The 16,647-nt window shown below is 39.1% G+C and overlaps 1 protein-coding gene across 2 annotated transcripts in view; it reads right to left on the bottom strand.

Annotated features, from left to right (window-relative positions):
• The window catches only part of PCSK5 (proprotein convertase subtilisin/kexin type 5), a 470,036-nt gene that overhangs the window by 141,337 nt on the left and 312,052 nt on the right, over positions 1–16,647 (bottom strand). For both annotated transcript variants that reach the window (XM_075598528.1, XM_075598537.1), the window contains exons 13-15: positions 12,688–12,824; positions 3,848–3,991; positions 3,472–3,574 (exon numbers count right to left, since the gene is read on the bottom strand). In XM_075598528.1, coding sequence (XP_075454643.1) covers positions 3,472–3,574; positions 3,848–3,991; positions 12,688–12,824 — 384 coding nt within the window. The remainder of the gene's footprint in view (positions 1–3,471; positions 3,575–3,847; positions 3,992–12,687; positions 12,825–16,647) is intronic.

Here is a 16,647-nt window from a genome sequence, read left to right as displayed (position 1 = left end):
GGCTCTGGCGGGGTCAAACAGCATCATTATACTACCTTTCACCAAATGTTGTAACTTGCATTATCCTTGACAGCTAAGCATTCATAATGTGTTTCCTGTTTATAATGCAATACAGTGGCTCAAAAAGGGAGCAGCAAGAAATGGTGCATCTCTTAGGCCAAGTCCATGGTCCCTGCTGGCGTGCTGAGGCGCCAGCAGCTTTCCCTGCGCCAGCTGAGCGGGTGCTTTCCCTGGCCCTGCGGTTGCTTATCGCACGCGCTGTCAGCAGCCGTCAGGGGGTGGGCCGGGGGCGGGCGCGTCACTGGCCGGGGGCGGGCCAGTGACATCACAGAGCTGGTTCGCCCTCATTGGGCGAACCGCTCACGTGACCAGCCTGTCGCGCCGGCAAGCGGGGAATTTAAAATTCCCATAACACCTGCGCTTCCGCAAGAGCGCGGAAGCGCAGGTGAGCCCCTACTAAAGCCGCTCTAATTGCAGCTGTAGGGGCTCAGTGCTGAGCGGGAGGGCGCGTCAGCACGCTTCCGCCAGCAAGCAGTAAACATGGCCAAGGCCTTAGTCAGAAGTATGACTGGTGCACTGGATGCAGAAATTAGATCTCACTTGAATTAAATATACCGTAAAATATCGGTATATTTTAAAATTTTGCTCCAGTTTAGCACTGATTTATGAGTGTTTTTGTATATGTAACACAATAGGGCCTATTCTAGTACTTCAATAAAATCACTGCCATCTCGAACTTTTTGTCATGTTCCCATGGAACGGTTTGTCAGTTGTGTTAGCACGGTATTCAGAAAGAATCAGAAAGCATTGCCACAAGTCATAAACCGTGAGGTAGGAACATGCCAATACCGCTCGGCGTAGCAGTGACCTTATCTCAGCCTTTTTGTAAGTTCTCCCCCGTGCGATCTTCTCATTGTCTGTAAGAGCTGCAACTCTCTGCACAGCTCTTAAAGGCATTCATAGTATTTGTAATAATATTTTAATAACAGAGTATTGTAGCAGAGGGTCCCCGGAGCAGAACAGCATTCATTTCAGGTCCGTGCACCCCTACTTCCCAAGATACAGGCCCCAGTATGGGGTGCCAGTATCTCCTATGAGTTTAAATGTCCCGGTCATGTGATGCGGGAGATTGAAACATTGTGGAGATATCGGCACCCCATACCAGGGTCTGTATCTCGGGAACAAGTGGTCCCCAGACCTGAAATGAATGTGGCTCTGCTCCGGAGTCCCCCTGCTACATTACTATGTGATTAAAATTAAATAAAAACAGCTTTATTGCCTTAGTGGCTAGCTGCTAACGCAATGAATGGGTTAAACCTGAGTACCTGGATTCTTGGGGATATAGAGGGTGGGTGAAGAGGGTAATTGCCCCAGGGTGGGAGGTTAGGCCTGCAGTGAAGGTTGCGGGAGTAGTGAAGGGGTAACGTTAAGGGTGTTTTTTTTAGCAGGTTGCCCATTCATTTAGTGTGGCAATCCATGCTCATATATTGTGGGCATGGTTTACCACAGTCACAATCAATGGCTTTATTGTGAAATGCTTGTTTTCTTTAAATGTCATGTGTTTTATTTTGTGCCTGTTTTATTTTTAGCTTGCCCATTCATTGCCATAGTGGCAAAACATGCCCATATTATATGGGAATGGTGTACCAATGTGCCAAACAATTGGTTTATTGGCATTCTTTTGTATTACAATGTAATTTATTTTAATCAATGCCTGTTTTTTTATTGGTAGATTGCCCATTCATTGCTATAGTGGCAAACCATGGCCATATTATGCCATGGTTAAACACTATGCCAATCAATGGGTAGCGGGGGTTGGGGTAGTTGCCCCGGGAGGGTGGTTAGGTTTCCCGGATGGGTAGCAGGGGGGGGGCTATCCCCTCAACTACTATAGCGGTTATTAACCGCGAAGGTGATTAAGGGGCTATTGGCCATTAGATTGTTTTTTTGATTGTAATGTTGCTGCCCACGTAGGACGGTGATGAGGATGGCCTTCTTCCTGGCAGGGGCAAGTAGAACTTTTATTTACTTTATGCTGGCTGGATAATGTTTTATTTTTTTAATGGGCAAATGAGCTATTATCCAGATCTGGATAATAGTTATTTTGCCCATTACTGTACTGTATGTTTTTGTAACTGCTAAGATAATTAAGGGGTTAACTCCTTCCGCAACCCTCCTGCAAGGCCTAAACACCCACCATGGCCAAATAACACCTTCACCCATCCCGCTACCCACAATAAACTGGGTATTGGTATTTAACCCCTTCATTACGTTAGCGGTTAGCCGCTAAGGTAATGAAGCTGCCTGTAAATATATTTTTATTACATAGGATGGAAGTAGGCAATCCATGCTCATATATTGTGGGCATGGTTTACCACAGTCACAATCTCCGGAGCTGATATTAATGCATATCAGCTCCGGAAACTGCCGGCTTCAATCCGATGCAGTAAAAATACTTTTTTTTTCTAAGTCCTACTGCAAATACCACCTGGCCACCCTTGGGGTGGTGAGATGAAATTTGCGAGTTGCTTACTAGGTGAGAGCCGATGTTCTTAACAGAGCTAATAGAATAAGGTAATTTCTTTAAAAAAATGCAAGTTGGAGCTCTTTTTGAGCTCCCACTCGATGTTTGAGCAGGAGCAAGACCGCTTGGGGAAATGCACTTCCCATATGAGTTTGGCAGGTTATCTGAGCTTTCTGAATAGCAACCGTGCCAAATCGTAAGGGAAGTGCTGCAAAAGGTTGATTAGTTAGTTATCAAAGCTACTAGAATAGGCTCCTGAGTGCAAAAGTCAATGCTCATTTGCCAGATTTGAAGCCCGCATAACATTAATCAGAAATACATAAGCACTGCAGAATGTATATCAACTTCTGTTTAAACCATAAACATAAATTGTAATCCCCTTTCTCAGTATTTGAGAAGAACACAGGAATTCAAACAGTTTGCTTTAATTTCCCCATTGAAATTATATTATACATATAAATAATAAACAGTTAATATTAAGCACGTAATACATGGTAATATATTCAAAACATAAAAATTTCAAATAATTTGAGAAAAGCAAAAAATAATGAGCAGATATCTTTGGACCAGGTAACCAAAAGAAAAGAGGGGCTATCAACAATAACAACATAAGCACGTCTTTCTATTATTTAGCAAGATGATCATGGATTGAAACGTCACCTTTCAATTAGACAACCAGCTCCGATCTCTAAGCGATAGAGCACGGAGTTACCAATCTATAGCAATGTTGCTTATCCTGGAAACAACTACTGACATACGGAGTATGATTCATTTAAAAACAGGTGAAGATTCTATAGATTTTAATGTTCTTTCCCAGCCCCAAAATATAGATTTTCTGCTGTTTTCTATTGACTGATTAGAAAGATGCCTTTGTTAAATATGCATTAGCCGACATTATATACTAATGGAAGACTGGGTATATTTGGACAAATACTTGAACTTCTTACCGTGTGTTGTTTTTCGCTTTATAATAGAAATGTAGACAGTCACTACAGTGGTGAGGTCCAGGCCCATCACATCCCACATCACTGCATTCTGCATTACAAGGACCTACGGGTTCAAGGTAAAACAAATCATATTTTCTATGCTATGTGAGTGTATAACAATATGTTTTTTTGGTCTTGCACTTGATCATCATGTACTGTATTTAGAAAAATATCGTCAGTGTAACTCATTCTAAGTTTGTTATTCTATAACGTGTGAACAACAATTGTGCATTAAATACATACTTATATACCAATCTGCTAGCCTCATTGTTCGTCAGCCATTTCTTTATTCAGCCCTACAGGTGGATATTATTCTATACATCCAGCACTGCCTCACCTGTGTAGTCATCCATGCTGTAATCATCTGATTGGTCCTCCACAGGACTGGAACGCACTCGTTCCACTTTAGGGACGTCATTCCTGGGGGAGTATGGCTGAATAGATGTGCCATACAGAACTAAAGACCATTCTTTCAATTTCCCTGAGGACAAGAATATAATAACAATGTGTATCAGACAACCAAAAGTATTTTTTTTTGTTTGCTTGGTTTTGTTTTTTTAGTTCCTGGGAAACATGTACAGTACAATTCACTTGTAACCAACAAAAAACTATGTGTTTTCTGTTTGTTTGTTTAATGCTTTAAGTGCTTGAGGCCACTGCAAATCTCCTCCTGAAAAACAAACATAATCTTCAAAATGCCAACAAGCTTTTGAAAGACAAATACAGAGACTAACTTCTCCAGAACACGAAAACAATAATCTAAAGGAGATGAAGACATCATTCAGAGAAAACAATGTTTCCAAAGGGAAAAATCAAAATAAAGCATTTTCTAGAACAGCGTAAACCGAGGGGCGCGATATTTTTCAGGGGGGCGCGGCAGTTGCAGAGACCCCACGCTCTTCCCCAAGGCATTTAAATCAAATGCCGGGGGATCGCGTGAGGCCTCTATAAACTCACTTACCTTGTCTCTGGCGATGCTTCACCATGGCAACGCGGCATCAAATAACGCCACAGGGTCACGTGACCCTGTGGCGTTATTTGACGCCGGAGACATGGTAAGGAGGTGGAAACGAGCAGGAGGGCAGTGCAGACATGGGGGCGCCGGGTGGGGATCTTACGCACCCATGTTCTAGAAGATCAACTGGCTTCTCCACAATACAAAGCCTTGTATAAACTACTAGAGAAGAGACTTACAGGGGATATTCATTAAACTGTGATAGTGCCGACCCGTGCATGGAGGCTCCTCTTGATGACTTCAACAGGAGTTTTCATGGAATAATGCTCTGATCGGCACTATAACACTTTAATGAAAAATCTCTTTAGACCTCTGCAGAATACACAACACACAGCCTAAACCAGCAGACTATCAAGGTATTATCTAGAAAATAAGCATGGTCTCCTATGGGAGACAAGTACAGCCCAACCCAATGATGTCCTCCCCTAGAAGATAAGTCTAGTATCATTCTGGAGACAAGCTTGCCCTGGCCTAGAAACAAGCATGGTTTTAACTAAAACACAAACAAGTGCTTTCAAGACAATAACCATTGCTGTAAAAAAAAAAAAAAAAAAACATGCAATATATATAAAAAAAAATACATTGTATAGAGGCAAAGCACCGCACACTAGAAAACAAACATTGCCTCCTACTTTGAAAAGAGGACAGGATGCTCAAAAAGGTGAGCATATACTGTACTGTCCCAGAAGGCAAGCACGAATTCATTCACATGGAGGGAACATGCCTCCTCTAGAAAACACAATGTTCAGGGGATAAACACAGTCTCCTCCAGTAAGCACAGTCTCTTTAAGGAATCAAACTTGAAGAAAAAATGGAAATTTCAGAGTGCATCACTAAAGAAACTTGAGCAAAACATTCAGGCTGCGAGCTATGTGTGTATTAGGTTAATAAAGATCAAAAGATGTTCTTAATCTAATGCCTAGAAAATAACTTCCAAATTTGGTTTGGAATGTGAAGGTGAAAATGTTCTTTCTGGTGTAAATCAAAAAGTGTAATGTTATTATAAATGATTTTAGAGGATAATAAATGCTGCTATAAATTGACTTTGTAGATGCAGGATAAATTAAAATCTATGCTAAAAACCACTGTATAGCACATTGTCAGCTAAAACAAGTTTCCTTGCCATAGTGCAGAAAACGTTGTGCAGAATACTCCACACCCTGTTATTCTTGAAGAAAAACAAACATTATGTTCATTTTAACCATACCAATTAAGGGTGGCTTATCTGATCACAGAATCAAAAGAAAACAAGAATAAAATACCACAGTTCATTACAAAAATACCAGCTTTCATACCACCTCGTTTTAACAGACCAAAGGTTATCCAAACTGGACATACACAAAAGTAAACCTGTTTCCACCAGAGGCACAAAATGCGCTTTGAAAATATTATTTTTATCAGATAAAATCTGGCCCAGTAAAATGAAAGGATGATTATATATAAAGTATACTGGGAATATATAATGTTACTTATGTGCTGAAGGCTCAGAGGTTATTATAATGCAGAACATGTTCAGAATTTCTATCAGTGAGGAGCTTCAGCCACCACTGTAACAATTTAATGAAAAGTTATATTTAACAGCATAACAGAAGTTATATTGGTGTGTAAGGATACTCCTGTTGCTACAGAGCATACATGCTGCGTTTTTTGAGAGAATAAATCAAGTTTAAATATATATATTTAAACATATACATATATATATAGGCAATACGATACCGTTTGAAGACGAATATCAGAGGCAGCACTCCAGGTAAGTAGTCAAAAGAATATTGTCACATCACCTTGAGAAAGGTCCCACATGTGGACCGAAACGTTGGAAAGATGTCTTGTTAATACAATATTCTTTTGACTACTTACCTGGAGTGCTGCCTCTGATATTCGTCTTCAAACGGTATCGTATTGCCTATTTGTACCATACAGGATTTGCACCCACATCATTGATTTAACCAGACGGAGTGCCTATTGTTCTTCACTATCTACTATATATATATATATATATATATATATATATATATATATATATATATATATATATATATATACACATATATACATATATACACACACAAACATTTCTCAGGAGTGGCTCAGTGAGTAAAGGCACCGACTCTAATAACAATGACACTGAGTTTGAAGCAGGGAGCCTGTGCTATATATACCCTCCAAGGCTGCCAGGAACATACAGAAAAGGGTGTTGCTCTGGTTACTGATGTATATTGTGTTAATCAAGGTTGTGCTATTATGTATCTGTTCTTCATAACAACGTGGCTACCTGTGGTGTTGTCCTATTTAGTTGCCTGGTGTTATATTTACATTTAGATTGAATATCCAACGTTATGTTTGTAATGTTTATTAGGGCCTTTCTTTCACTTTATTCATGTTCCGTTTTGCATGTGTTTTTTTGTCTTTTTTTTTTTATAGCTATGGACATTTAAAAAAAAAAAATATATATATATATATGTATATATATATATATATATATATATATATATATATATATATTACAAAGGTTGTATTTACCTTTACCTTTCCCAACACTAGGTTTCCTTTGCAGCTAGTTTGACATATTTCAGCAACAGCACTGTAGGATTTGGCATACTCCCCTGTATGTTGTTGGCACCCTTGGAGGGTATATATAGCACTGTTTATTAGTACACTGTATCTTGTATTGTATGTCAATTTATATACCGCCATTAATGTACATAGCGCTTCACAGTAGTAATACACATGGTAATCATATAAATAACAAATAATATAAATAATAGGTCATGAGTATAAGTGCTTCAGACATAGAAGTAACATTAAGGAAGAGGAGTCCCTGCTCCGAGGAGCTTACAGTTTAATTGGTAGGTAGGGAGAACATACAGAGACAGTAAAAGGGAATTCTGGTAAGTGCGTCTGCAGGGGGCCAAGCTTTATGTATCATGAGTCCAGTATAATCCACAGTGGTATTCATATGCCTCTTTAAGCAAGTGTGTCTTAAGGTGGGTCTTAAAGATGGATAGAGAGGGTGCTAGTCAGGTATTGAGAGGAAAGGCATTCCAGAGGTGCAGGGGAGTCAGTGAGAAAGGTTTAAGGCGGGAGAGGCTTTAGATACAAAGGGGGTAGAAAGAAAACATCCTTGAGAAGAACACAAGAGTCGGGATGGTGCATAGCGAGAAATTAGGGCTGAGCTGTAAGGAGGAGCAGAAGAGTATAAAGCTTTAAAAGTGAGGAGGCGAATTGAGTGTGAGATGCGGAAGCCAGGAGAGGGATTTCAGGAGGGGAGACGCGGAGACAGAATTAGGAAAGAGTAGAGTGATTCTGGCAGCAGCGTTTAGGATAGATTGTAGTGGACACAGGTGAGAGGCAGGAAGGCCGGACAGCAGGAGGTTACAGTAATCAAGACGGGAGCGAATGAGGGCCTGAGTCAGAGTTTTAGCAGTCAAGCAACAGAGGAAAGGGCGTATCTTTGTTATATTGCGGAGGAAAAAGCGACAAGTTTTAGAAACATTTTAAATGTGAGAGGAGAATGTGAGAGAGGAGTCGAGTGTGACACCTAAGCAGCGTGCTTGGGCTACTGGGTGAATGATGGTACTTCCAACAGTAATGTGGAAGGAGGTAGTAGGGCCACGTTTGGGAGGAAGTATGAGGGTTTGTGAGGAAGTATGACAGAGGTCCTTGTGTGGACCGAAACGTCGATCCCTGTTCATTAAACTTTTTTGTATTGAAGGCCACCTGAGTGCCCCCGCTTTCTTTTTCTGGTATCCGCGGTTCCCTGAAGTTGGAGGACTATTGCTGTTGTGCACCTGTGCAAATATATCTACAGTACCATGAGTGCACCTATTCTGGACTCTATACAGTGATATACATTTGTTCATTTGTTTTAATAAACATATTATTAACCAGAGCAATACAGCCATAAACCTAAACAAATTACTAAAAAAGAGGCAAGAGTGTTACCAAGAGCTGTAGCTGTTGGGTGTCAGCCATGCAAAGGTTAATTCCTGCCTGAAGTAAGACAGGGGCCCATTTGAGTGTAGGGTTTACAAGACAGGAAAGGGAAGTGCTCTCTCTCTCCCTGGTCTGTGTACAGACCACATGTGCGGATCCTTTAATCCTAGGGGCACCAGCGTGTGCAGTCCATATGTACATGTCCCAGATGCACAGGGACACCCAGTAACTTCAGTTAGGTCCGGAAATAATTGGACACTGACACAATTTTCATAATTTTGGCTCTGTACGCCACCACAATGGATTTGAAATTAAACAACCAAGATGCAATAGAAGTGCAGACTTTCAGCTTTAATTCAAGGGGTTGAACAAAAATATTGTATGAAACATTTAGGAATTGCAAACATTTTCATACATAGTCCCCTTATTTCAGGGGCTCAAATGTAATTGAACAAATTAACACAATCATAAATAAAATGTTCATTTATAATACACACATATTGGACAAACACACATCTCCAAAAACACTCTGATGCGTTTCGTACCAACTAGGGTACTTTGACAAAGTACCCTGTGTGGTATGAAACGTATCAGAGTTTATTTGAGAGAGATGTATGTTTGTTCGATGTGAATAAACCACACTTTTTTGGAGACTGCATTTAGTTCCTTACTACTATGTTAGCAGTGCCCGCCTTCTATTCTTTTATACCTTCCCTTAAAATATGTATTTAGTTTAAATAAATGAGTTCAAACCCTAATCGGAATCAGAGATAGGATTAATGAAACTCTATCAATTATGTAATTTCCAATAATGTAAATTAAATAAATGAATCCAAAAGAATAAAAATGTCAACTTCCCATGTCTGTATAAAAATCTTGATCCTACCACTATATAAATATATTGACGCTGACACAATTTTCATAATTTTGGCTCGGTACACCACCACAATGGATTTGAAATTAAACAACCGAGATGAAATAGAAGTGCAGACTTTCAGCTTTAATTCAAGGGGTTGAACAAAAATATTGTATGAAACATTTAGGAACTGCAACCATTTTCATACACAGTCCCCTTATTTCAGGGGCTCAAATGTAATTGGACAAATTAACACAATCATAAATAAAATGTTCATTTATAATACTTTGTCGAGAATCCTTTGAAGGCAATGACTGCTTGAAGTCTGGAACGCATGGACATCACCAAACACTGGGCTTCCTCCTTTGTGATGCTTTGCAAGACCTTTACTGCAGCTGTCTTCAGTTGTTGTTTGTTCGTGGGTCTTTCTGCCTTAAGTTTTATCTTCAGCAAGTGAAATGCATGCTCGATCGGGTTGAGATCAGGTGATTGACTTGGCCATTGCAGAATATTCCACTTCTTTGCCTTAAAAAAACTCCTGGGTTGCTTTCGCAGTATGTTTTGGATCATTGTCCATCTGTAAAGTGAAGCACCGTCCAATCAACTTCGCTGAATTTTGCTGAATCTGAGCAGACAATATATCCCTATACACTTCAGAATTCAACCGGCTGCTTCTGTCTTCTGTCACATCATCAATAAACATTAGTGACCCAGTGCCATTGTAAGCCATGCATGCCCATGCCATAACACTGCCTTAACCGTGTTTTACAGATGATGCGGTATGCTTCGGATCATGAGCCGTTCCAAGCCTTCTCCATACTTTTTTCTTCCCATCATTCTGGTACAGGTTGATCTTACTTTCATCTGTCCAAAGAAAGCTGTTCCAGAACTGGGCTGGCTTTATTAGATATATTTGGCAAAGTCTAATCTGGCCTTTCTAGTCTTGAGGCTTATGAATGGTTTGCACCTTGTGGTGAACCCTCTGTATTTACTCTTGTGAAGTCTTCTCTTTATGGTAGACTTGGATAATGATATGCCTACCTCCTGGAGAGTGTTCTTCACTTGGCTGGATGTTGTGAAGGGGTTTTTCTTTACCATGGAAAGGATCTTACGATCATCCACCACTGTTGTCTTCCGTGGACGTCCAGGCCTTTTTGTGTTGCAGAGCTCACCAGTGCGTTCTTTTTTTCTCAGAATGTACCAAACTGTTGATTTGGCCACTCGTAATGTTCCTGCTATCTCTCTGATGGAGTTTCTTTTTTTTTGTAACCTAGGGATTTCCTGTTTCACTTGCATTGAGAGCTCCTTTGACCGCATGTTGTGAGTTCACAGCAACAGCTTCCAAATGCGAATGCCACACCTGGAATCAACTCCAGACCTTTTATCTGCTTAATTGATAATTAAATAACAAAGGAATAGCCCACACCTGTCTAGGAAACAGCTTTTGAGTAAATTGTTCAATTACTTTTGGTCCCTTGATAAAGGGCGGGCTACATATTGAAGAGATGTAATTCCTAAACCCTTCCTCTAATTTGGATGTGAATACCCTCAAATTAAAGCTGATAGACTGCACTTTAAGCCCATATTCATTATTTAACTGTAACTTGAATTTATTTTTGTACACAGCCGAAATAACAAAACTTGTATCAGTGTCCAATTATTTCCGGACCTAACTGTATATAGATGTTTATGCTATTTCATACGCTAGGGAAGCTGAACTTTGGCCTAAGAAAAGTCTGTACTTTATATTGCTGGTCTGCAGGCAGACACAGCCATTCGGTCTGTGCTTTAACTTGCTTGCTCTGAACTATTTTCTCTAATAGACTTTAATCTTCTGTACTGTGTTCTACTGGACTTTGTTCTGCTGTACCTTGGCTGAGAAAAAGCCAATCTATTTTGTTTAACTTTGGTGAAATAAAAGCCTGCATTTGCTATTCTCAATGCAAGTCTCCTGTCATATCCCTCTGCGACAGTCCCCTTACTATATGTAATGATAAATTAGGGAATAAACCCCAGAACTGATGCTCCTAAGAATAATCAGACAAAAAGATTCTATCAATGTTCAAATAAAGAACTATAATGGTTTGAGGCAATGTTGTGATGAAAAATGAGCATATAAATTGAGCATATAATCCAATGCATGTGTGGCTATGTAACCGGGTAGGGGGTGAATATAGCAGGGAGGGGGTAGCTGTCCCAACCAGAGCGCTCCCCGCAAATTTAACTGCCCGGTGAGAAAGTGCTCCCCTGCCCCGCAATCCCCAACTATCCCTAGTATACCACAATGGGGCTAAAGAAGCCCAAAATAGAGAGTACTCACATTAGGAAGAACAGCAGCTGATTGCCTTTGAACCCGTGGCATGATCCAGCCGGGATACGAAGTGAAAGTAAAAAAGAATAGAAGGCTAACCTGCTGGTAAGGAACTAAACGCAGTCTCCAAAAAAGTGAGGTTTATTCATATCGGACAAACACACATTTCCAAAAAAAACTCTGACGCGTTTTGTACCAACTGGGTTACTTTGACAAAGTACCCGGTGTGGTATGAAACGCATCAGAGTTTATTTGAGAGAGATGTATGTTTGTTCGATGTGAATAAACCTCACTTTTTTGGAAATTGCGTTTAGTTCCTTACTACTATGTCAGAAGTGCCCACCTTCTATTCTTTTATACATTCCCTTACAATATGTATTTAGTTTAAATAAAAGAGTTCAAACCCCTAATCGGAATCAGAGATAGGGTTAATGAAACTCAATCAATTATGTAATTTCCAATAATGTAAATTAAATAAATGAATCCAAAAGAATAAAAATGTCAGCTTCCCATGTCTGTATAAAAATCTTGATCCTACCACTATACAAATATATTGATTTCTCAGTACAGTATATATAAGTATATATAAGTGACAAAGCTCAAACTTGTAGCCCACAGTCCAAATCCACTGTAGCTAATTTCATTATAATACTGAATACAGCCAAGAGCAGTTGTTCACATTGAAACCCACTAATGAAAATATATGGAACAGATGTTCTAAATTCTTGTAATAAATGTTCTGATTTGACCTCTTAAACTAGTTATGTAGCTTAAAACCCTACTAGGTGAGGTTACTTCCAATTTCTCACAACAATATCGTATGCAGTGAGAATTCACAATATTATATGCACATTACCTTTGCATTTTGATCAATCCTGCAGGATATATATAGATATATATATCTATATATATATCTATATAGATATAGATATATAATGTTAACAACAATATATCCAAACATAACTGGATGTAAAAAAAAATAATATGAAAATGATTGTTTCTTTTTTACAATACTTTACATGTATGATGGCGTGACAATATTGTGCTTGGAAAAATCCTTACCTGGTGTCTTGAAGTTTCTCAGCTGGGATGGAGTGTCATAAATTTCCAGGACCCAATCTCCTATGGCTTTTTCTCCCCAGCAATGAGTAGTCATGAACTCCCAATTCTTAAATCCTTCCATGGAATGATCGAACAATCTAGGAAATATACAGGGAAAACAAATGACATCTGTTGGAAGACTTGAACCTATCAACAATTTAATGCAATCATAGACAGAGTCTAAAAACTATTTGTTTTATTGAAAATGAAAGGGAGCAAAACCTCGGGTTCTTCCCTTATCAAAAACAAACATTACTTGAGAATGTAAGGAGTCACATTTTAACCATCATCAATCATTTACTCACAATCCCATTGTAACTTCATGTGCAAAAACATATGTAGATGTACACACAAACACATATACAGTGGTGTATTTGTGGGGAATATTAAAGGGAAAATGATAAAGTTATTCTCAAATTCAAAAAAATATTTCAGCTTTAAAGCTGTAGTTCAAGCAATATCCTACATGTGTCTTTTTAAAAAAAAATGTTTTAATAAATCAGTTCTGTACTATGAGAAAATACTTGTAGCATTAAAAAAAATGTAAAGACATTTTTAATGTATTCTAATGCAATAGGCATTTTTGTTCCTATAGCAACCACATACAGTACAAAGTCATTTCCCCTTCTGAAACAGCATCACCTTTTTGAGCCCTGCCCACTCTAGCAGTGAACCCTTCTACAGGGCAGTTACAATGACCTCCCTCCCCTCCTCTTTTGCCAGCACATATCCCATGAATGGGTCCTCAATAATTCTAGTCCTTATTCCATATACAGAGATTGGCAGGACCAAACATTAATGCACTTTATATTTACGTCCCTCAATATTTTTATCACGGGTTGGTCACACAATTGGATTTTCCATGTGATGGTTCCCCCGAATTGGCACTTTTGCAGTTTAATAACGTTTCCGCTTTAATTCTTCTCTGATGGCACATGTTATGAGTTAGTTCCATGTAGTTTGGATATATTCAGCATAGTTACATAGTAGATGAGGTTGAAAAAAGACATACGTCCATCAAGTTCAACCTATGCTAAATTTAGACAACAGATACTTTATCCTATATCTATACTTACTTATTGATACAGAGGAAGGCAAACAAAAAAAAAACAGTGACATTTCATCCAAAGATATCCCATAAGGGGAAAATAAATTCCTTCCTGTCTCTAAGAATTGGCAGATTACTCCTTGGACCAACATCCTTCTCATGTTTACTTATTTCGTATATCCTTGAATACCTTTCCTTTCTAAAAAGATGTCCAATCTTTTTTTTAACACATCTATTGTATCTGCCATCACAGTCTCCATGGGTAATGAATTCCACATTTTAACTGCCCTTACTGTAAAGAATCCTTTCCTTTGTTGCTGGTGAAATCTCCTTTCCTCCAACCTTAAGGGATGACCCCGATTCCTTCATACTGTTACTGGGATACATAGTTCTTTTGAAAGCTCCTTGTACTGTCCCCGAATATATTTGTATATAGTTATCATATTGCCTCTTATCAATGTAAATAAATCTAATTTAGCTAGCCTCTCCTCCTAAGTTAGATTGTCCCTCCCCTTTATTAATTTGGTGACTCTGCGCTGCACTCTCTCTAGTTCCATAATGTCTTTTCTACGGAGTGGTGCCCAAAATTGTACTCACTATTCAAAGTGTGTCTTACCAATGCTTTATAAAGGGGCATACTTATGTTTATTTCCTTTCCATCAATTGCCCATTAAAAGCAAGATAAGATCTTGTTTGCCTTTGCAGCTACTGCATGACTTTGGGCACTATTGCTAAGCCTGCTGTCTACAAGCACTCCTAAATCCTTCTCCATCAAGGATTCCCCCATATTATCCCCATTCCATTTGTAAGTCACCTGTTTATTCTTGCTTCCCAAATGCATAACCTTACATTTATCTGTATGAAACCTCATCCGCCATTTACCTGTACAAGTTTCCAGTTGACTGATGTATAGTATGTGGCTGTTACATGATAGAGCAGAATAAAATTTTACTATCAATTGTTAAACAGCCTTGTTTAAAAGAAACAATTGGGCTAGATAGCTAAAGAAACTATTTACATTTCTATGCATATTGCGTCACAACCAATGATAAATTCAGACTTTCATGTCTTTTTAGTTAAATAGAAGTAGCCGTGTTAAGCCGCGATTATATTGCCGGTGTGCTCGACCGTGTGACAGCGTGACATCACGCACGCCTGCGAAACCTGCACTGAATTCTGGAGGCCTCAGTAGGTGACAGGGAGGCGTGACCGTGATGTCACGTGAGCGGACCACCCTCATTGGCTAAACCGCTCACGTGACGCAGCCATCATACGGCAAGAACAATTTCAAATGTCTTTTACGCCTTCGCCGCCCGCGCTATGTGTGCTCTCATTGGACAACATTAATTTATTTTGTCGGTGCCATGCCACTATAATTGCGTCCTTAGTTCAGTTGCTATACCCTCTCCCTTCCACCATATTGAGACTAGCTATGTGGCTGGACCAATGTACACCCTATGTAACTCTCCCCCCATTCCCCCCCCCCAAAAAAAAACCTTATTGGCTTCAGCTGTCAGACTGGGCCTTATTCTAACCTGAGCCACAACTTGTCTACTATGAGCACTCGTATTGTCCCTCATTCCTTCTGGAGTGTAAGCTCTTATGAGCAGGACCCTCATTACCTCTCTGTATCTGTTTGTGTATGTTTGTCCTCACCTGTATGTAACTGTTTATGTTTTGTAATATACATAACTCTGTACCCCATTATATCGACAAAGTGCAAAACGCGTCAGAGTTTCCTCCCAGGATTCTTGTCTGTTCGTATGTTGACTTAATAAAGTAGTTTTTTTTAGTGCCCCAGCCTCCAGTTTTTGGAATGCAGTTTATCGCCATTACATTCCCTCTTTTGGACACAATTTCTGACCCCATTATATCGTGCTGCGGAATATGTTGGTGCTTCACAAATAAATGATAATAATAATATGGCTAAATAAATGAGGACTTCAGTATTATGTGATAATCAATCATATCTACACTCTCGAACGCTTGTCCTAAAATATCAACTGTTAGTCCAAATAAAAAGGTATTACCTAATACTGAAGTAAACATTTATTTTGCACGTCTTTTAAAGATCTGTTGCAAATAAATCTCATCATTGCCTCATCCTACAGATAGATATTTTTGCACTTGATAACCCAGCTCTTCAGTTTCTTTATACCTTCCATATACTGTACACGATGGTTGGGTTGCCAAAGCAGAGAGTCAAGTTGGAGCTCCAAAAACAGAAAAGAACACATTGTCTCTTGTATTTTTGTAATATGTTCAATGCACTTTCTAATGTATTTATTTGGAATAGATCATAATGGGTCTTTTGACCAATCAAATTGTTATGATATATATATATATATATATATATATATTCTGTGGTGCGTTTCTTCAACTTCCCTGATGAAGTACTAGATGTGTGAAACGCGTAGGGACTTGTTTTTGAGATATGCTGCATTCCTGAGACATTGATTTAGTTGGAGGATAATCTGTTTCCATTTCCGGTTTATGAGGAATCCCTATTACTTCCCTCCTCTTGAAAGGCACGGTCAGCAGATTAAATGCTACCATCTGTTTGGGACTCCCGGTGGATCATGCTCTGTCTAAAGTATTGCTTTTAAATTGTAAGTTTGGAAATCTGCTTTTTTATGGTTTACAAATATTTGAACACTTCCCTTGGTGCGCCTTGCATTCTTCTTGCTGTGGGTAAATGCCTGTGACTGTTTGTTCGTTGACTGCTGAAATATTTTAGAACCTGAATATGTGAAGCTGTTTCTCTAACTGGCCTTGTGTGACTATGTTCAAAATCTACCACAACCAGATTTACAATATTTCGGTCAATGTACTCAATGATGATTTTTCTCTTTTAACAGATTAATTTTTCAGTT

Source organism: Ascaphus truei, chromosome 1 (genome assembly GCF_040206685.1).
Source record: "Ascaphus truei isolate aAscTru1 chromosome 1, aAscTru1.hap1, whole genome shotgun sequence".
NCBI lineage: Eukaryota > Metazoa > Chordata > Amphibia > Anura > Ascaphidae > Ascaphus > Ascaphus truei.
The sequence above is the reverse complement of the archived record's forward strand: the minus strand, read 5'-3'. Positions and strand labels throughout refer to the sequence as shown.